A 22,164-nucleotide genomic window follows, 5' to 3' on the forward strand; every position below is an offset into this window, starting at 1 on the left:
CGCCTGCGCACCGGCCGCCGGCGCGAGAGTCGGGGCGGGACAGGGGCCGCCATGAGCTTCATCGTCGACTCCAGCATCATGGTCACCTCCCAGGTACCCCCTCCACCCCGCCCCGGCCCCCGACCTTCCTCCGCCCCCGGCCCTGCAGGCAGTGAGGCGGGGGTGGGTCCTGCCTGCAGCCTCTGGCCGCGGCCACGGGGAGCGCGGGGGGGGCGGAGCCTGCGGGGCGCGACCCGGGGTGGGGGGGGGAAAGCGGGGGGGAGCAGCGATTGGCGGGAACAGCGACGCCGCCGTTCCGGCAGTCGCTCCCCCCTCCCCGCCGCCTCCCGCCGCGCGGCGGCACGTGCAGGAGGAAACCTCGTGGCGGCGAGTTGAGGGGCGTTGGGGCTGCTGGATTGTCGCACCGGGGCTACCCGCCCTCCCCATCGCCCAAGCTCCTCTTGTGGGAGAACCACAGAATAGCTTGGGCTGTAAGGGACCTCAAAGCCCATCCGGTTCCAACCCCCTGCCATGGGCAGGGACACCTCCACCGGACCAGGCTGCCCAAGGCCCCATCCAACCTGGCCTTGAACACCTCCAGGGATGGGGCAGCCACAGCTTCTCTGGGCAACATGTGCCAGTGCCTCACCACTCTCATAGTGAAGAAATTCTTCTTAATATCTAATCTAAATCTTCCACCTTCCAATTTAAATCCATTCCCCCTAGTCCTATCGCTACACGCCCTTGTAAACAGTCCCTCCCCAGCTTTCCTGTAGCCCCTTCGGGCACTGGAAGCTGCTTTAAGGTCTTCCCATAGCCTTCTCTTCTCCAGACAGAGCAATCCCAACTCTCTCAGCCTGTCCTCATAGCAGAGGTGCCTCATTCCTCTTGATACAGAAACAGGCTAAACTCAATAATCTGTGCAAATTTGATTATTAAGGAGGTATTGCTTTAATAAATAATCTGATGTTGGACACACCAGGGATCATTTCAGTTAATGTGTGTGCCCATTGGGGCTGGTTATAGAACTTTTATACTGGTTAAACATACATATTCATATAGATTCCAAGAAACACTGTTTACATATTCTGGAAATACCGGTTAAACGTACATAGAACTTACTATCATATCTCATCACCCACTCTCAAATGTGCATCGCAGTTCCTTTGTGTCTTCAGAATCCTCTGATGCACTTTATCTTATCTCCTCATTGTGTCGTTTTGGTGAGCTCAGGTCTGTCCTTTGTTTCTGCTGGAGGACTGTCCTTGTTTCAACTAGTAAACAAGCTAAACTCCTGTTACAATCACATTCTTGCCAAGATTTGATTCTTATCATTGTTAGTGATTTATTCCTTCCTTCACTCTGATCGTTCCTGTAGCCCTCCTCCAGACCCGTTCCAACAGTTCCACATCCTTCTTACTTGTGTATTCCAGAACTGGATGGTGTTCATCCAGACTCCGGGTGGGGTCTTACGAGAGCAGAGCAGAGGGGCAGAATCTCGTCCCTTGACTAGCTGGCCACGCTTCTTTTGATGCAGCCCAGGATATGGTTGGTTTTCTGGGCTGCGAGCCTGCATTGCTGGCTCATGTCAAGCTTCTCATCAATGAGCACTCCCCAATCCCTTCTCTGCAGAGCTGATCTCAATCACGTCATTCCCCGTCCTGTATGCATCTTTAGACTGCTTCCTTACGTGTTACATTGGAACAGGCTGCCCAAAGAAGTGGTGGAGTCACCATCCTTGGAGGTGCTCAGAAAACATGTAGATGGAGTGCTTTGGGACATGGTTTAGTAGGCAGGTTGTTGGTGTGTTGATGGTTGGACTGGATGATGTTAAAGGTCTTTTCCAGCCTTACCAGTTCTATGGTTATTGTAGGTCCCGTGCAACAAAAATATTCTATTCTATTCTATTCTATTCTATTCTATTCTATTCTATTCTATTCTATTCTATTCTATTCTATTCTATTCTATTCTATTCTATTCTATTCTATTCTATTCTATTCTATTCTATTCTATTCTATTCTCCTACTCTTGGTTTTCCCTTGAGGAATTTGCCTGTTTACAACTTTGGAAGATTTTTCATGATCTGCTTTAAAGAATTGTAAAATGTCACCACTACTTTATCCTAAATGTGTCCTTCTCCATTGATCCACCTGTGATTCAGCACTTCCTACAGCTTTTTCTTTCTGCTGCCATGAAAGTAGTCTTTCAGCTAGTCTTTATTTTACACCAGTTGGATTCACCTAGGAACCCTTAAAACTTTTTGTGTAATCCTGTCTCTGTGAAGTGGGTTGTGGTCTTAATATTCTTTAAACTGATTGTTTTGTAAGAGATACTCTTAACTCCTTCTTCATTAACTTCCTTTACTGGTAATTGATCTTGTCATTGTGTTCTCTTTGATCTCCCTTTTCCTTCTTGCTACCCTGTGCCCTAAATACCTTTTCTTTCTGTACACCTCTCTGGCAACTGAGGTGGTCCAACTGTTTGCTTCTGCCAGACAGAGAAGGTTCTGCTCCCTCTTCATTTCCACTTCAGCTGCGCAGTAGTACTCCGTTATATGTGCTCTCCCCAGTATTTGATTTAACTAAATTTAACTGGATCACAGGGGGATCTGATAAGCTTCTGAGGTAGTGTGAAATTTCTGTTCTGTAATGAGGAGAGATGAGTTGAGACCTTTCACCTCTCTACAGCAGTTGGTTATCTTATATAGACTTTCCATGCACAACTCCGTAATTTTCCTGCCAGTTCTTGGGACGGCTTTTTGCCATTAGAGGTGCAGTGTCTTTCTGCTTGATAGTGCTTTGAGTTTTACTCTTATCATTTGTTTTGCCTTCCAAGATCTAACTTATCTAATTGCTTTACTTTCATTTATGATGGCAACTTTGCATCTTCTCATCATCTTCAGAAGTATCAATTTAGATATTTAAATTGCTGCATGTAGTTGCCAAATGCTCAAGAATTTTCTAACTTTATGTATCACATTCATCTGCTGTGTTTTAGAGTGTGAACTTTTATGATAGTGCCTTTTTTTGTATGGGGAAATCTGATCTTCATATATAACTTTCTCTGTTTTTATTGTACTTGATTATCTTCTTATCTCTTTCTTTTACTTTATTTACTTATTTATTTTTGAACCTTTTTCCTCCTTTACACTGTTGAATGTGGAATAGCTTTATGTAAATTTCACTTGTTATCATGCTTCTTTGACTTATGACCTGTGGGTAGGAGGCTTGTGGAATATCTTACCTTTTTCACTTTGCTGTCAATTACTTAAAGATTCTGAGGTCCTCCTTAACAACTTTTGCCAGCTCATACCAGTCACACACTTGGACTATGTGTTGAAACATCACTAAATTTTATAAAGTGCTCTGAGAAGTGTTGAAATGCCAAGCATTGTTGGATTGTCCTGCTTCACTTACCTTTTATCTGTGGCTTTCTTGCAACTCCAGATTGTGGTTTGAGACATTCAACACTACCTTTTCCTTACCTCAGAGATACTCTTAACACGTTTATTTAACGTTGTGTCAGAATATAACCATATTTGGTGTTATGACCTTTCCAGAAAAATCAAATGCTTCTAGTCTTAAGGAAACAGCAGATATTTTTGTAAAATTTGCTCAACCGTAGCAGTTTTGTATATTTTGACCATCTGAGTGTTCATTTTGCCTCTGTGTTTCCTGTAAAAACTATGAACTCTAGTGAAACAAGAGTTTGTAATTTGGGAGTACAGAAATGGATTGTCTTGACTGGATCTTCCCTAAGGCTGTAGCCTTCAGTGCTTGCTACACTTGAATATTTAAAATAGTCTTCTCTCCGTTGTACTGTGGCAAGTTTTAATATCTTGTGGATCTTGGGTACTTTGGCTGAGCTCTTTTCCTTCCATATCTTTCATCTGCAGTCAGTACTGAAGCAGCTCTGTATTTTGCAAGTTGCTGGATACAAATGTTAAGTGTGTTCTCTCCTCTGCAGGTGCTGTTCTTTGGATTTGGGTGGCTATTCTTCATGCGCAAGCTCTTCAAAGATTATGAGGTGAGAAGGGGCCTTTCATTAAAATTGCACATCTTAAAAATTTCTCCCAGTTATAGAAGTTCTTTAAAAACTGCATCTGGCCTTCTTCCCATCTTTAAGCTCTTTCATTGTATTTTTAATTGTTTCTACAGTTATTTCTTTTTCATTTCCTCTTGTGCTTTTGTTTGAAAGACTACTAGATGTCTGAGGAAATGTGTTCTGGGGCCAGTAAAAGTTTCCACGTTGGTTACTGTTAAGTAAATGAAAAAGTGGAGAAGGTGCAGAGATAATAGGAAACTGTTTTGCCTTTTGCTTGAGGAAGCTTCCCTTACGTAATTATAAAATACTTGACTCAAAATAAAATTCAGGGGTTAACTTCAAATTCGGTGAGGTGTGTTCATTGTGTCCGAGTTGTATGTGAGGACTGAATGGCATAAAACTGTTACATTCTCACATAACCTTCTAGGGATAAGAGAATACAGTCTAGGTCAGAGATGACTTAAGTGCAAGCCAAATTCAGACTTAAAAAGCTTTTGCATATATGGATCTTAATTTTAAATTTAAGGTTAGGATTGAAGAGTTCTATTAGCAAGGGTCTATCGTTAGTCAAGTTGACATAGAGCATTGCATGCTCTTCCATGCAGGCATCTCTGCTAAAAGTGCCGATAGCTGCCATCAGTGTAATCCTGAGCAATTTAGGAGTTTGCCCTTTGTTCTGAACATGGTGGTGGTTTCTTCTTGTTCAGATAAAGGGCAGAGTGCCTTGAAGCATGAGGTCCGGTTGTGTGCCATTGTACCTTGTGATTTGGTTTTTTTTTGTTACTTGAGGGATATTGAAATGCCGTTCTGGGAATGGAAATGCCTGATGTCTCTGGCTTGTTTTCTCCATTGCAGGTGCGACAGTACGTGGTCCAAGTGATCTTCTCTGTGACTTTTGCCTTCTCTTGTACCATGTTTGAACTCATCATCTTTGAGATTTTGGGGGTGCTGAACAGCAGGTGAGTCTGGTAGCTCACTCAAGGACTAGCCTGCCTTGTGTTCAGCGGCTTCCAGTTCAACTTCTAAAAGAATGGATTAATCTTGGGCTGGGGAAATTGTGTGAGAAAACTGTCAACAAATAATTTTCAGTAGCAGGATTTGTTTATTTGATAGAACATGAGACTAGAAGCCATAAGCTCCTGATTCTCCATGCAGTTGCTGTTAGTGTGGTCTAAGTACTCAGGGCAAGACTTCAGTCTTTGACTTTCTCTGTTTGTGAAGTTAAAAGAACCTGTTCCTTTTATAGGAGCATTGTGAAGCTTTAGATCATGTTGAAGAGCATGTTTCAGATGTTAAGGACTATAGAAACCATAAGCACTATTTTTTCTGTGGTGGTCAGAGCACTGAATAAGATGTGAAGCTAATTATGGAGTGAAAACTACTTCTGTAATAATACAGTATTTGTGAATCAAAGGCACATCCTCCCTTGACATAGGGTGAGGACTTCTACATAAAGAGGATGTTAAAAACTGTCTGCTTCATAAGTCAGTAGGAAAGAGAAGACAGAACAGTAACATGTAGAGGCTGGCTGGGTTTCCTATTTATTCTCTCTTATCGTACTAGTATAAGAGAGCAGTTGAATGAGTTGAAAGGCACAAAGTTCAAAACTGATAAAAGGTAATGTTAGTTCTGACTGTATGTTATTAATCTATAGAGCTTGCAGCCGGAGAGATCACTAAGGAGAATGCTTCTATAAGCTTCAGTAAAGGGCTGGACGTCAATATAGATGAAAATGTTTGCCTTTGAATTAGCTAAGAAAAAATTAATTTCTCCTTCCCTGAGACATAAAGAGGCTATGACTTAATATTGGGAACAGGTCATGTATTTTTCTATTCAAGCTAAGTGAAAAGTCAGTTCAGCAAAGATTAATCTCATCTGCATTGACTAATCTCCTTTGGTCAGAGGAGTGTTGATCATTTTGAAATATATGTGTATTTTAAAGTTTTTGCTTTACAGTGTCTTGCACACAAGACAACTCTCTTCGAAGTAAAACATACTGAATTATGAACATAAAATATTTTTAATCTTTTCAATTTGTATTAGGCCTTTTTTGACTTGGCCACTCATTACAAAATTAATTTCTGCTTATACTTGTTTTCGAATGACTGTTCAGCTAGATGAGCAGTAAATCAAATGCTGTGGCCAGCACTAGTCACCATAGAAAGTACATTATTTGGTGAAATAGTTTTATTTGTTTTTCTGGATAGTTATTAATTTTGAAATATATATTATTGTGCTCTGTACTAAAAACCAAACCAAACCAACTCCCCAAAACACCACTCCCTACCCCCGCTGCAATGAACAAACAAAATCCAAAATACATGATAAGCCAATATTATCCAACGTTTGATGTAGTTGAAAGCATTGCATTGACATGCAGTTGTCTTGGAGAAATTTGTTGTGTTATGATAATGTGCTAATTAGTATTTTGTTTTTATTTTAGCTCTCGATATTTTCACTGGAAGCTGAACCTGTGTGTCATTTTGCTTATTCTGGTCTTCATGGTACCCTTCTACATTGGTTATTTTGTCGTGAGCAATATCAGATTATGTGAGTACTTGGGTTGTGACAGCGGGGCTGCAAACTTGAGACCATGCATACCAATGAGAAATAACTTTTCTGAGTGAGAGAGATGTTGGTTGTTATCCCCTTAGCTCCCTCTTTCTTCTGGCTTCCTTCTGGCTATGTAACTTCTCTTTGGATCTTAATGCTTTAGCATGAACTGGTTATTGAGCAGTTAGGAGACACTTTTCTTTGTAGCTTTCCTTTATGAATTTTGGCAAAGTTGAGCACTATAGGGTAACATTACTGGAATTTATGCCTTTACAATTTTAAGCTTGCAGCCAAACCCTGAAACTCACTGCAAGGCTGTTTGTCCTGCTAGAAGGTAAAAGAAATGAGGCAGAGAAGCTCTGTGAGTTATTCTCAAGGCAGAAAAGCTCAATAAATTACTTTTGCTTCTTTTGCTTACTACTGTCTGTATGAGGCCTCTTCTGTGTGCCAATGGGCATCTGCACTTGAGCTGTTGATACTTATGACTCTTTTGTATTAAGCTTAGGCATATAGGTTGAAAGTATTAAATGTCTAGTGTTGGCATGGTGATTAATTTTCCGAGTTTTATGTTCAGAATCACTCAAGAAGGATGCATCGAGTGATCCCCTGTTCATAGTGCAGCCTTCTTCATACGTCTGTGGAGAAAAGCCAAAGTGAGGTGTTGCTGCATTAGCTCTTGTAGATGGTGTCTTTCAAATAGCTGGTTCTGAGGGGACTGAAGGGGTGCATACTGCCACCAGTAGCTTTGTCAGTTGACATGGGTTTTGGCCACCTATACTCAGAGTGACCTTTGGACCAGTGTGGCAATTTTGCAAGCTAGAAAAAAAACCCTGCAGGAAGAACGTCTTTAAAATACCTCTTTTTTTCCCCTCTCCATTAGTGCACAGACGGAAGCTGCTTTTTGCGTGTGTTTTGTGGTTGACATTCATGTATTTTTTCTGGAAGCTGGGGGATCCATTTCCTATCCTCAGCCCAAAACATGGTGAGTTTCATGTTATTGCTCATTTCTTCCCTCCTGAAAATAGGCATTATTATCTCACTTTTATCTTGAAGCTATTTTTATTCTACTGTAGAAAGTAGTTCTTGCAACTGAGGGTCTGCTCTGCTTTGAAATCTCCAATGTGAAGGTTTCAAACTGACAGCAATGGGTGGGTACATCTAAATTATTTGCATTAGTTTTCTTTCTGTACTGTAGGGAGACTTTAAGAAAGTGAATGAGTTCTAACTGAACCTGGACTATGTAAGAACACAGTGTACTTTTTGAGGACACAGACAACTTCAACTCCACAAAAGGCTGATCTTAATTTTTATCCTCAGGTTTTTCTAGTGGAGACTAAAGCTGATTTGTTTAAGAAGAGAACAGACAACTGATCCTTCATCTGACTTTTTTCAGCTAGGTTGTTGTTTCTTGTGACTGAAATGAGATCAGTTTAGTGGTGGCTGTCCAGTTGACAAAACATGGCAGAGTGCCTAAACAGTAGAGCTATATAGACTGTAGCCAGCAACATGTCTGGCAGCACGTGCTGGCTTCAGTACAGCTTCATACTTCCTCTGGGCCCAGAGACAGTACAGTTGCATGGTACTAGAATATGAGCTGGTAAGTTCTGCTGGATGCCAGTGCTATTTATGTGCTGAATTAGCTTGAGTATCTCGGCATTGCAGTCATGGAAGCAAGTGTATTTATAGTATGAAGATACTGTGTGCACTTGGGCTAATTTGCATCCAGAACTTGTTAGCATGTTAACTGTACTGAATTCCTTTAGGCACTTAAATGTGCTGAAGGATTATAACACTGTAGAACTAGAGTATTTGTTGCCTCTATCCCCTGCACTGGAAATTTGTTTGTATACTGTTCTCAACAGGTGGGATTCAGTCAGTTTCACTCAAATTAGTGAATGTATCTGTCTGCATAGATAATCGTGGGCTTAATCTTTCTGTTCACTAGGAAGCTACTTTACTCTATTAATCAGTAAGAGAAAAATCAAAGGATATCAGCTATTGTAGAGTCTGTTCACCCTTTCATCTGTGATCCTAAAACTTTACTAAGATAATGTGTGTATCTGTGTTTTGTAATTGTTGTTTACCACTGAAATACAACAACCAGCATATAGTGCAGATCCCTCTGCCCAGTGCTTCACTGCGAAGAAAAACATGTACCCACTTTGAATTGCAGAATGCGTTTAAGTTGGCAGAATATAATAACCCAATTGGAACTTAGCCATGGGGTTTAGGTAAACCTCTTCAGATCACTGAAAAGGTTCTGTGAAGCTGTGTAACAACTGCAGATTTCCAGAACTGGTGGTGGAGTGTTTTCTGTTTTTAACTTCTGCTTTACAGGATGTAAACAGTTGTTCATTGTCTCATCCTACCACGTGTACACATAAGGTTAGAGGAAAGAATTCTAGGTTTTTTTTCTTTGCTGCACTGCTGTGGTTCTGCTCTCTTGCATGTACGGACAAGACTGCTGCAGGGCTTTATCATGTGTTGGTGACCAATTCAGGCAGGTGGAATCCTGTTGTGGAGGGAGCCGTGATGGGAGGCCATGCTTAATGAATGCCTCACATGGCAGTATGTTACCTGTAGTGTCTTTCTTGGTGTGCCCCACCTTGCTCACCTGTGTGGTGGGCAGTTGGGAATTACGCTGACTAATGAGGCCCTTTCAAGTACCTGCACTGGCATCCTGTGTTAGGGGATACCTTGCCTTGGGTTGGTGATGGCAGGGTGCTGCAGCTGGGCACTGCACCAGCAGGCAAGGGCTCAATCGGGAGCTCTGGTTGATCTGCAGCTTGTTTAATAGACCTGAGTTTGGGAGCTCGCAGTAGAAGGGAGGTTGTGTTTTACTCAGTTACACACTAGTATTGTAATAATTCTCTTACCTTTATCTGAGTTGGTAAAATATTCATTCTATCTGAGCTGATCACAAGAATAGGGTTGCTGTGAGTGTTGCAGGGAATCATTGCTTTAACCAGTGGAATGTCATGTCATTTTGAAGGCACCTCTGTTAACTGCTGCTCTCTGACAGTGTGGGGCAAAAGACCAGTGTATTGTAGCACATTCTGTAGCTCGTGTAAATCGCTATGCAGCTGCACATGACTGGTTGTCTCTGTCTCCCTTTGTGAAGTCTTTTTGCCTTGTTTTCATCATTTATTCCCCTTCTCTGAAGCATGAAATGTGGCTTGGCGCTTGGCCACCTCAGCTTTGCAAACATATAAGCTCAAATGTGCTGTGTGTGGCAGCTGCCTTATAACTAGCTCCCTAAAAAATGAGTGATGTTTAGTAGCAAATGGCACTGTATCCTGAGAAGGCAAGTTGAGGTCTGTATGTAAAGCCTGAGAAGAATAAATGCAACTGCAGTACTTGGTGTTGGTTACAGCACAGGCTTGATGCTCATGCTGTATTATGTGACTATATGTTTTAAGGTCCATTTGGTACTCAGGTGGAATACTTTGTTGTATGTGTGTATGTCCACAGGATGAATACTGAACAGCCAGAAGCAGCATAAGCTTCCCATGCTCTCATAACTCCAGTATCCTACAAGCACAAGTTGTGTCTGATCTGGAGGGGTCACTTCTAATGACAATTGACAAGACAGGGCTTCCTCTCTATGGTTCAGTTATTTATGGGCCAGTTTGCCGGGACTAACTGGTTTGGTTACTGTAATCTTGGTTATTGCACAAATGGCTTTATGGAATATGCTTCATTTGTAGTGTTTGGTGGATGATCTGTATTCCTACCTCAGCAAAATGCAATCAATCTTTTGTTAGTTTAGAACCAAAATATTGACTGTTGGTCCTTTCAGATCTGTCTTCAGCTTCTTCATAGCTGGAGTTTCATGTCCCTGTTTCTAAGCATGGTAATGTGCTTTCTGAAGGAGACTTTATACCTCTTTCTTCCCATGGTCTCTATCTGTATTTCATATTGCCTCTGATCATTGCAGTGGAAAGGCAGTTGGATTCGTTAACCAGTTCCGTATGCATCTTATATTGTGAAGGCACCGAGTCTGGAGCAGAGTGAAGAGAGCGAGGTTACTAATGACTTATTTTTCCTCTCTCAGGAATCCTGTCTATAGAACAACTCATCAGCCGTGTGGGTGTGATTGGGGTGACACTCATGGCTTTGCTGTCAGGATTTGGGGCTGTCAACTGTCCGTACACTTACATGTCCTACTTTCTCAGGTAACTGCAGCCTCATGAATTGTTTTATCCACCTTTTTTTTTTTTTTTTGAGATTATTCTGATTTTCCTGTGGTATTGATTGAAATTTTTTCATAACTTTTTTTCTGTATCTAGCTGTTGCCATGTCTACGTGCTAGAACAATTTCCATTAGTGAAACATATTCTCCTTATACAAGCTTCTCTCATTTCTTCATGGGCACGTACATGTGCATATTTGCTCTGAAATGGGATAGCAGGCCTAATGGGATTTCTTCATTTTGCAGGAATGTAACGGATGCAGATATTCTGGCTTTGGAGCGACGACTCCTTCAGACTATGGACATGATTGTTAGCAAGAAAAAAAGGTGAGAAGGCAACAGTAGCATGAAATGATTTATTTTAAGGATTCTCAGTCAGTGTGATGTAAGGTGGTTCTTGAAATTACCAAAATTATTAGTCCTGTCAGGGCTACATGTTCCAGCCAAACAGGTGGCTGAAGTATGTTGAGCTGTGTGGTGATTTGTTTTGGCTGGATGCACAACTTCGTGTTTTTTCCCAAGACATGACCTTTCTTACTTTAGTGGCACAGGGTAGGCTTGCAAGACAAAGTGTAACTTTCTTGTGTCTGCTTGACTAGTCTGTAAGATGGGTACCTTTCTCTTCTAATGAATAGATGGCCCCTAAGCCACTGCATCTAGCTCTGTTTCTGGTGGTTTCAGTACAGAAATTGGTTCATACATGTTGAGTGCCCTCCTGCTCTGTGGGTCTGGTGTTTCCTGATCAAAGCTGAAGCAAGTTAGTTGTCTCATGTGGACATAGCTATATTTTTGCAAATGGCAAGGTTTATATTAGTTATGTATGGCAAAATTGCAAAACATTGCTAATGCCAATGTGGTGCGTTGCACAAGCGTGCCTTTAGAACTCTGCTTTTGTTGCTTTAGCTTATTCCATGTACCCCAAGTGAAAAAGATACTTTGGGAAACAATGGAATTTCATTTACACTGAAAAGTTTCGTCTGTGGTTACAGATTACGTATTTCATGCTTTACTAATTGTGTAGAAAAAAATACAATTACCATTGTAATTTCAAAGGTTTTACTGTGTGACACTAAATTCTCTCAGCAGTCCCCCAGACTTCAGTTTTGGCCCACTAATGTTTTAATGGACCCTTTTAATATATTACAAGGGAGCTTTTAGGTAGTATAACCTTGCTGAATTAGTCACCAGTGTGTGTATGCTGATCAGTATTAGCATATGAAAGTGTAGTTAAAGCATAACTTTTTTTCTCCCCCTTTGGAAACATTAAGTGGTGAACAGATGTTAACTCAGTGTTTGTGGTCATGTGTGAGACAGTAAGTAGTGAGAGAACTTAATTACTCAAGTTTAATTGATTTAATCTGACTTTGGTGTCAGATATCGTGTATACAGATATTGTGTAGTACTGCTTCTGTCTCTGTGCTCTTTTGTACAGCATTTTTGAACCTCTGGTCCAGGGAGAGTGCTGTTGGGGTAAAAGTAAGGATGGCTGGGACTTGTGACTGGTCTTGCCTTCCTATGATCAGGAAATCTCCTGAGTATGGTGACTTTGGAATCATTATGAAGAGTCACATAAAATACATTAATTGCATGAGACTTACATTTGTGTTTTAAAAAAACCAAACAACCCCCCAAAGCTATGTAGCCTCAGAAACGTCGAAAGAAATAGCAGAAGCTTGAGTTCTGTAGATTTTGTTCTCTTTTTGCTTTGACAGGGAGAAGTGGCTTGCCTAATTAAACTATTTGCTCCTATAAAGCAGAGCTTAAAATTTTGTATTTGTATCAGTCCAAATGCAATCCAAATTATTTGGCAGAACAAACAGGAATAGCAGTATTTTGCAGAGTAAGGTAAACACTATAGTTCCATAAATTGTTGGTTAGTTGTTGGCCACCTTTTCAGTACTACTGATAACTCAGACCTTATCAATGCACACATGTGTTATAAAGCTATAGAACATAAAGCTTTTTCGTTTTCTTTGCTGATCTTAACATTTCTTCTCACACCAGCTCTTATTCATACTGGCTTCCTTGTCAGTAGGAAATAGTTGTTGAAAGTCGTTTTCCTTGATGCTTTTTGCACAGGAATTATTGTTCTTTCCTTCCTGAGTGTAATCAAGTAAAGGCTTACAGAAATTCACCTTTAAGGTTGGCAAGTCATTTATACTCATCGTTGCAGATATGATATAACTAAGCCTGAGGTTGAAATGTCTAGATTCTGTGACACCATTGCTTCATTTTGCTTCCCGTTAGAATCAAATCAGCCTGACATTGTACAGACCAAGTGAGTGGGTTTTGCCTGTGGATCCTTTCTATGAGGTCTGCAGAACTCCTGACTACTGTGTGGATACAGAGATCCTTGTCGCCTCTCAAGAGAAAAGATTTGCCTTTGTATACTAATATATAGCCTTATGTCTCACCTTGATGTGGCTGTATTTTTACTGCAGTGCTGTGGCTCATTTGGGATGGAAGATGTGAATCAGGTGCTGGGGAGAGGGCAAGGATTAAAAAATGCAATCCTTATATTCTGCAGCTATCAGGATGAATTGAATTGTTTTAAGATAGAATCATAGAATCATAGAATAGTTTGGGTTGGAAGGGACCTTAAAGATTATCTAGTTCCAACCTCCCTGTGATGGTCAGGGACACCTCCCATTAGACCAGGCTGCCCAGATCTCTGTTATTTGTAGTCTGTGGCTATATGTGCTTTTGTGTGTGTTATGTGGGGTGCCCCAAAGGTGTGTCTCTTACTGGATGTGAAGGGGGAGTGATTTTTTTTATTACACTGCTTATCAACAACCTTGAAAAAGGCTCAGTGCCAAACAGTGTAGCAATACTGACTGCAGCTACAAGAAAGAGCCGAAACAATGTTGAATCATGGATTGCCTTGACAATCCTATGAATAGGTTTCAGCTTAGGAGTGGATAACTGTCTCACAAATTTCAATGGGGAGAAAATGTGAGGGAATGAGGCCAGAAGCCAGCACTGCTTGTGGGGATTATGCTGCAGTGCACATGGGAGTGTGAGAGATAATATGCAGCTGCTGCTGTAGTGTTGGAATTAGCTTTAGGAGTCACGTTCAGATTGCCTGAAGCATCCAGTGGTTGAGTCCAATAACGGATTTATGTGTTTTCTGCTTCATGACAGCTTGTCATGCAGCCCAGTAGTGAGTGACAGCATATCAGAGTGTGCTGCTGCATACCATCCACCACTCACAGTTCTGTGGAGGAGACGGATGTGTGATGATAAAGAGGTGTTCAAGGAGAGAGAGAAACATGAGAAGTCTTCTCATTCCTGAACTTGAGATAGCACAGTCATGTGTCTCGGGAAGGGAAAGTGACTAATCATATGACTGAGAAATCCATTTGAATTTTTTTTTTAATTGGGTTTAAATCCTGTTAAGGATTGAAGCAGGATCCTGAATGGAAGTTTTGGGAAGTATCTCGCTGATTCTGACTTGATTAGATCTGGGCTCTACTCCAGATCTAATCAAGATAATGTTATGAAGCAAGATATTGGTGCCTGGGGGAGGGGAAGGGAGCATCTGTTTGCAGTGAATTTAATTTAACAGTGTCTTCTAAGAAAATGTTTTTTTGGTGGGTTTTTGTATTGTTTTAATTTTTTATAAAAATACTTTATTCCTAAGGACTTGTGTTTTCTGTTCTTTCAGGATAGCTGTGGCTCATAGGACAATGTTCCAGAGAGGAGAAGTGCATAACAAACCCACTGGCTTCTGGGGGATGATAAAAAGTGTTACAACATCTGTTGCAGGCAGTGAAAGTATCCTTCATCTACATGCTGGCAGCTGCCTCAGGAGGTGGCTCCAACTTTCTTCTGGTTTGAAAGGAAGACTGTTAGTTGGGCCAGTTACAAAGCATTTGTGTTTCAACAGTCTGAGCAAAAGGCTTAACATCTCTTGGGGAGTTTGCTCTCTAGCACTCTACGGTCTGACCGTCTGCCCAGGGGCTGGACACACAGTTTTACGGTGACACAGATGGGAGTTGTGTGCTGCTGCCCTGTGCTATAAATGTGCTATTACATCACCATGGTTGAGGTGTACAGGAAATTGCAGGACAGATGTATACACTTCTTGTATATTATTACTAATGTCTACTCCATCATATCACCGGAGGGAGAGGCAACTTACTATTCTGTTCTATCCTGTGCTCATATGACTGACCTGCATGTGTATTTTTCTCTTGAAATGTGCTCTCCCGGGATGGAGAATCAGTGGTGTACTCGAGTGAAAAAGTGGCATTGGCTGAAGTGCTGAACAATTTTCCTAGTCTATAGTTGGCTTTCTGGCCATTTTGGAAAGCTGTGAGAAAGAGAAGAGCAGGAAGCTGCTTGTTGACCAAATAAATTGTCCTCATGATATAGGCTGGCCATTGGTGCTATAGCAGTGTGACAAAAGGGTGGATAGGAACAGGTGATCAGAAGTTGATCACGCCACTGGAAAGGGGTAGAAGGAATCTGTTGGGAATTACAACTCTTTAACTTACAGTTGCGTACCAACAATTTCTGCCAGACAACCTAAAGTATGCCCTTTGCATATTCAAGGCTGAGGTCTCTTCTTCCTTTCTTTCACACTAGCTGTTAAAATTAGATTTATCTATTTGACAAGAGTCTTCATAGTAATCTCTAATTTCTTGGAGCAGTTGCTCAGCAGTTTTGTTTATGAATTTGATGTGTGACATATTGTGAGATGCACTTCAGTGACAAGGGACACTGATCAAAGTGGGACAGCAGTCTTTGAGAGCTCTGGTTCTGTTCTGTGATGTGTTCCATGGGCAGAGGAATAAAGAGCTTATTGCATGAGTGCCTAAATACTGTGTAGTGCCTGCCTTCTCAAAATAGAGTAGTGTACAATGTATGTATCCTAGAAGTTTCTTTGGGTGCAGACAAGGAGCATTAAGACTGAATTAATGAAGAGCATTAAGACTGAATTAAAATACTGATCTGGATCAGAGAAGCGGTCAAACCATTAGATGTGGCTCCTTGAGCTGAAGGTGGGTAATGTTTTGTTTCTAATTAACAATTTGTGACATGTTCTAGCCTTGACTATGCTGGTTTGCCAGATCTGTCCCTTATCCAGCAAGAAGTGGATGCCCTAGAAGAGCTGAGTCGGCAGCTTTTCCTAGAAACTGCTGACTTGCATGCGACAAAGGTACAATGTAACTGCCCAGATGGGTGTTGGATGCCAGAGTAGTTTGAAAGAGAAAGTAAGTTAGAAGAAATTGAAGGCTGTTCAGCAAGTGAATATTGAAACATTGTGATGATGATCTGTTTCCTTAATTTGGGATCTAGATGGCAGTTTCTTTCAGATTTGGATGCAACCCGAATATGCCCCATGTCTCTAAAGCCATTCAGAAACTTTTGAATTAAAACTTTTGCATTCAGACACATTTGAATTCAGAGTTGTAGAAGTAGGAAGCGCTTCTTGCTGCTATTAGTGCCACATTAAAATTTTGTGTTATGGATGATTGTGGAAATTATTATTTTTTATTCTTTTCCCTCTCCCTCCTTTTTGTATTTCCAGGAGAGAATAGAGTATTCCAAAACGTTCCAGGGAAAATACTTTAATTTTTTGGGTTATTTTTTCTCCATCTATTGTGTCTGGAAAATCTTCATGGTATGTAAATGTTTTAATGTATTTTATATGGACATATGCAAATGTCATACTCTGCATGGGTTGTACTGTATATGCAGTTCATCAAGTAATGCTCTAGTTTCCTTAAGATCCTGCTTCTGGAAATTCTGAAAAAAAATGGCTGTTAATTGAAATTGATCTTTTTCTATAGAGCATTAGACAAGTAATGCTTACATGTCTGCATTGTGCACTTTCTTAGACAATCTGACCTCTCCCTGCCCCTTCCCTTGACAATACAAAGTAAGAGTCGTACATGTGTCTCACATGTAACAGTGAGGTATGTTTTTTGCTTTCTTGTTTGAGTGTAAATCCATTTCTCTTGCAGGCAACCATCAATATTGTATTTGACCGTGTGGGGAAGACTGATCCAGTCACAAGAGGAATTGAGATCACTGTAAATTATCTGGGAATCCAGTTTGATGTGAGACTCTATTAATTCTTACAGCCTTTTAAGCAATTAATATCTTGTCTAAATAAAATCATACTACTGATAGGGAGAGAGTGGTAGAGCTCTGGGAACGTGTATCTGACTTCTGGCTTATTGATGAGAGAGGGAAAATGCACCATGAACTTTGCTTTTACACTAATTTTATGCTGAGATGGTAATGTGGTCTTGCCAGAGAGGCAGTGATTCGTTTTGGGCAAATGGAAACAAGTTAGTCAATTTAGTTTAATACATTTAACTACAGAGTAGTTATGTTTGCTCCTGCACCTAGGTGTTCTGTCATTTATGTTTTTTTTAAATATATCTCTGTGAATACAAGGTTCTTTTTGTGATTGGTGTAAGCTAAATCTATTTTTCTTGTCTGGTGAAAACTGCTGCTAAAATATTTGTCAAAATATCTGTTACATAAATCTGTCTGCAGTGGATTTCAGTACAGTTAGGAAATGCAAAGACCTTGAAGAATTGGCAGCTAAACAATGTGTAAATGGCATTAGTGTTAAAGATTTAACTGTATTCTTCTTGATGCAGGTGAAATTCTGGTCTCAGCACATTTCCTTTATTCTTGTTGGAATAATCATTGTTACCTCTATTAGAGGATTGTTAATCACACTTACAAAGGTAAGAACTAGGACTCTTATGTGGTTTTGGACCAGGAAAGCTCTTATCGGATCTTTAACTTTAGCTGGGACAAATCCTATATAAACTGACAATGCACATTTATGTTTTAAATATCTGAATACAAATACTTGCAGAGGGACGAAGGGAGGAAAAATAACCTTCTGCAGTATATTCCCCTGCTCAGTCTCTTATTACTGTGGGGAAGAGTTGTAGATGTTAAATGAGATGTTAAGTATAAGGAAGGGTTCAAAATGAATGAGGCAGGGCTCATTAGAAAAGTTGATGAGATGGTGATTAAAAGCATTTAGATTGCTTAATTTGAGCTGCTAGTAGAACTGCAAAGGCATTAACTCAAGAGACATATGACTCGTTGTCTCCACCTGGCTTTTGGTGCCTAAACTTAAGTTTCAATATGTATTATTGTTAAGACTTCTACCACATGGCACCACTGGCTTAGGGAGATTCAAGTTTAAAGCTAAGACTGCAGGTTTCTGAAAGTAAGGTACAAGCAGTCCTTCAAAAAGTGTGCTTTTAATTATTTTCTTAAATGAAAAAGTGTTGCATGGTATGTACCTTTCATGCTGTCCTAAGGCTCATCAGATTTATCAGACTGCTTAATTCCTGTTCTTATTTTTCTTTTCCCCTAGTTCTTCTATGCCATTTCCAGCAGCAAGTCCTCCAATGTTATTGTTCTGCTTTTGGCACAGATAATGGTGAGTATGTAGAACCACAGGCACACATGTATAAGTTTATGCTTGCATACATACTTGTGTGTGTATCTGCATATACGCATAATAAAACCTTTGTGTGCTGACCCATCTTAGCCACATAGCCAATTATGAAAAATTATTATGCTACTTTCTCCCTTTTAATTTACAGGGTATGTACTTCGTGTCATCAGTGCTCCTGATCCGGATGAGTATGCCTCTAGAGTATCGCACTATTATTACAGAAGTTCTGGGGGAGCTCCAGTTCAACTTTTATCATCGTTGGTTTGATGTTATATTCCTAGTTAGTGCACTGTCCAGTATCCTCTTTCTCTATTTAGCACACAAACAAGCACCAGAAAAGCATATGGCCCTCTAAGTAAGGACTGCAGTCATGTGCTGCGCTTTGTCTTTTCTACTGGACTGCTGCAACTCCTGCGGACTGCAACACTGGAAGAGAGCTGGGACTGTTCTGTGTGTTCCAGCAGTGTAACTGGCTCTTTGAACTTCCACATGTCTTCATCTGTGGCTCATTTTGTTGAAGTGCCACAGCCTTAAGTAAAAGGGATGCACATATTGAATGTGAGATAGTTTATTGCAAAGGAATAAGAGCACTCCTTGGTACACCAGTTTCTAGGACAATCAGAACTTGCATAGTAGTTTGTCCTTGGTAAGATCCCTTTTAGAAGTACATCATCTTCATAGAAGGCACAAAGAAAATGTGAATTTTCTTTTGAAAATCAACTCATAATTGGTATTCAGAGGACAACAATTCTGGAGTTGAATGTTTGAGTCTGTGGAATTAAATAAGCCTTTGCAATATCTCATGCAAGCATCACAGTTGTTTTTTGTCAGCTGTAAAGATCTGACTGTAAGTGAGTGAGAAAGTGTCTCAGATTTGCTGCCTGGCAGAAATGAAACGAAGATAATTTAATTCCATTTATATATAGAGTGTGCACTAGTGCATATCACTATTAGCCACTATACCGTGTCTCAACTTTGTTTTCTGTCTCTGTATAAATGGAACTGAGGTTTTAAATTCTTTGCTAGAGTTCAGCGTGATGTCAAAGACTGCAGCTATGCCTCGTTTACCTCTTAAGGTAAACAAATTTGTTTACCTTAAATGCTGTAAATCTGGTGTTCCCCACAAAGCTGTGTATTCTTCTACAGTACCCTGTTTCCCCTTCTTGATGTAATTCAAGGCATAAGAGTGAATTTTATTCATGTGACTTAAACTTTTATCTTCTCCATATCCACTCTCCCAGGCTTTGTTTGGTTTAAAATTATTCTGGAACATATATCATAGATCATAAGAGTAAGACCTGGGAAGAAAAATAGCTACTCAATATAAATTGTTTCTGTGTTATCTTTGGTGTACAACAAGGATGCATAGTATACAGCAGCAGTATTACAGAGCCATTTGTATCACATTCAAGACAGCGTGGTGTTGTCTTGGAGTTAGGCAAACATGCATGACTGAATTACGTATGCTGTTCTAACTAGCATGGTCCACAACTGTATGCAGAGGAGAGAAAATGGTGCTTAAACATCCTGAGTTATGAATCATGAAGTTCGCTTAATATTTGAGAGAAATTATTGCTATATTGGCAGGGACAAGGAGCATAATGTATAGAAGACATTGACTTCTGCCATTTCAAAGCAGTTGTACTGCTATAAGTATAGTGTAGAAAAGTTGCCAGATTGAGTTGATGGATTTGGTTTAGGGTGATGACCTGAGTTTGGCCAGGATAGAGTTAATTTTCTTCAGCTTCTCATACTGGCCTGCCAGTGAGAAGGTGGGGAGTGCTCAAGAAGCTGGGAGGGGAAAAACAGCGAGGACTGCAGACCCAAACTGGACAAAAGGATATTCGATGCCATATGATGTCATGTTCAGCACATAAAGCTGAGGGAGTTGGCCAGGGGGCAGGGAATTGCTGCTGAGGCACGGGCTGTGCACTGCTTTCCAGATCTTGAGCAATTGCACCGTGCGTTACTCACTTTGTATATTTGTATTATTGTTATTATTTTTCTGTTCCTTTGCTGTTCTCTTAAATTGTCTTTGTCCCAGCTCATGAGAATCTTTCTGATTCTCCTTATCCCGCTGGGGGAAGGATTAAGCAAGCGAGTGGCTGTGTGGTACTTAGTTGCTGGCTGGGGCTAATCCTTGACAGTCACTTGGAGCCCAATGTGTGGCTTGAATGGTTGAGATAATGACAGATCTGACCAGAGCGCGTTAAGACAAATTTGTCATATTCATTTATTAAATTAATTAAATAGTCACTGGTCATAAACTTGTTTTGTTTTTTCTCATGGATGTGTTACGTAAATCCTTATATGCACTATATATTCCTTGCGGTGTTCTTTATCACTTCTGGGAGAGGAATCAGAATTACCATGTTGCTGTCTTGTGTAGTATTGACTTATGATAACATCACTAACCATGAGGTTAAGATGGTATTTGCATGCAGCATGGCTGCTGTGTCCGTACCTTGGGCACCATCTCTCGGAAGTTACTACTAATCACACCCAATCTATGGGGAAGACAGGTTTGGATACTTTCCCCCACTCTTTCACCTTCCTTTTCTCCTTCAGCTAGTTCCAATAGCATTTGAGAATTTTGAATATCCTTGGGATGTTCGAGCTGGCTTGCTCTTATTGCTGTGTCTTCTGGATGTGTTTCAGGACTTGTTTAGGGTTACAGAAAAAAAAAATAAATTAAATTAACCCAGAGATCCTCTCTGAGGTTGGATGGTCGTGCATGGCTTGGCATGTGGGAGAATGTGGACAGGCATCTAGAGAAATCCTCACCTCCGTTGGTTTAGAATTTCACTGCTGAACAATTACAGGGCTCTGATGAAGTGATAGAATATTTGAAAGGAAAATGCTGTGACTGTTCCAAAGAGGCACAATTTGCCACACTGTGCTGGGCCCTGAGCAGTATCTACAAAACACTGCTTAGTATTAGGCAGCCCTCTCGGGGGGAGGAGAGGAAAAGCAGGCCAGCAGGCACTGTGGCTGCTCCAGCCCTTGTGACAGGCACTGTGGCTACCCAAACCATGGTGATGGGCACTGCAGCTGAACCAGAGAACCAGCCCAAGCTGGCATCGGTCACCTCTGTACAGACAAATACACAAAAAAGTGCTTAGTGAAGGATTAAAGTGAACCAGGGTCACTGGCAGAAGAAGAAGAAAAGGCAGAATGAGAGAGATAATCACCTGATCCCTATTCCTCAGTGAACTGTGAGATACACGAAGATTTCAACTGCCAGCTAGGCGAGTATGTTGTTACCTGACTTCTCTGATTCAGAGATAATGGGGCCAGTTGCCTAGGATTAGAGGGTGTCTCTGGCAGAAAGCACCAGGGGGCACTTGAGGTTGACCTCTAGGCTTTTGGACTCGGGCATCTGAGGCCTATATCCAACTGGAAAAGAGATATTTGGCAGCATATGGAGGAGTTAGAACTACTTTGGAAGTGATCGGTACTGATGCAGTTTCTCCTAGTGCCCTGGTAACTATTGTTGGGCTACATGTTCAAGGGTAAGTTTTCTTACACTCGTCATGCCACCGATGCTACATGGAATAAGTGGGTTCATTAATCACACAGTGAGCCCATGTAGGAAGCCCCAGTTGTCCAGGAATCTTGGAAGTAATCATGGTCTGGCTGGAAGGCAAAACCTTTGAAAGGTCATCAGAGAGGGTGGTGATGTGCTGAAGAAACCCCACCATATAATTAGCTATCAGAAAATAAGCAAAAGTAATCTCTTCACTGATGGATCCTGCTGTTTTGTTGGAAAGCACTGAAGGTGGAAGGCTGCTCTATGCAGTCCTATATGACAATTCACAGAAACTGCTGAAGGTGGTGGTGAATCAAGCCTCTTTCTCTGCACTGACTTAGGATGGTGGCAAATGCCCTGTGGGAGTGGTTAACAGCAATGGAAGCGTATCAGCTGACAGCACAGAGGCAAACCCATCCGGGCTGTCCC

General features: G+C 41.0%; 1 protein-coding gene across 1 annotated transcript; it reads left to right on the top strand.

Annotated features, from left to right (window-relative positions):
• Positions 1-22: 22 nt before the first annotated feature.
• On the top strand, positions 23-20,452 carry GPR89B (G protein-coupled receptor 89B). The gene is made up of 14 exons (XM_069869973.1): positions 23-93; positions 3,946-4,005; positions 4,879-4,982; positions 6,467-6,573; positions 7,457-7,558; positions 10,631-10,751; positions 11,015-11,095; positions 14,433-14,542; positions 15,841-15,929; positions 16,302-16,394; positions 16,738-16,833; positions 17,386-17,475; positions 18,123-18,188; positions 18,355-20,452. Exons 1-14 carry the CDS (start codon positions 52-54, stop codon positions 18,559-18,561), a joined length of 1,368 nt encoding a protein of 455 aa, XP_069726074.1. The 5' UTR covers positions 23-51; the 3' UTR covers positions 18,562-20,452.
• The last annotated feature ends 1,712 nt before the right edge of the window (positions 20,453-22,164 follow it).

This window comes from Phaenicophaeus curvirostris, chromosome 1 (assembly GCF_032191515.1).
Source record: "Phaenicophaeus curvirostris isolate KB17595 chromosome 1, BPBGC_Pcur_1.0, whole genome shotgun sequence".
NCBI lineage: Eukaryota > Metazoa > Chordata > Aves > Cuculiformes > Cuculidae > Phaenicophaeus > Phaenicophaeus curvirostris.

Coding starts and splice junctions, on each gene's coding strand:
- GPR89B (XM_069869973.1), top strand. CDS start 52: ATGAGCTTCATCGTCGACTCCAGCATCATGGTCACCTCCCAG. Junction 6,574..7,456: donor CGTGAGCAATATCAGATTAT/GTGAGTACTTGG, acceptor CCTCTCCATTAG/TGCACAGACGGAAGCTGCTT. Junction 7,559..10,630: donor TATCCTCAGCCCAAAACATG/GTGAGTTTCATG, acceptor TTCCTCTCTCAG/GAATCCTGTCTATAGAACAA.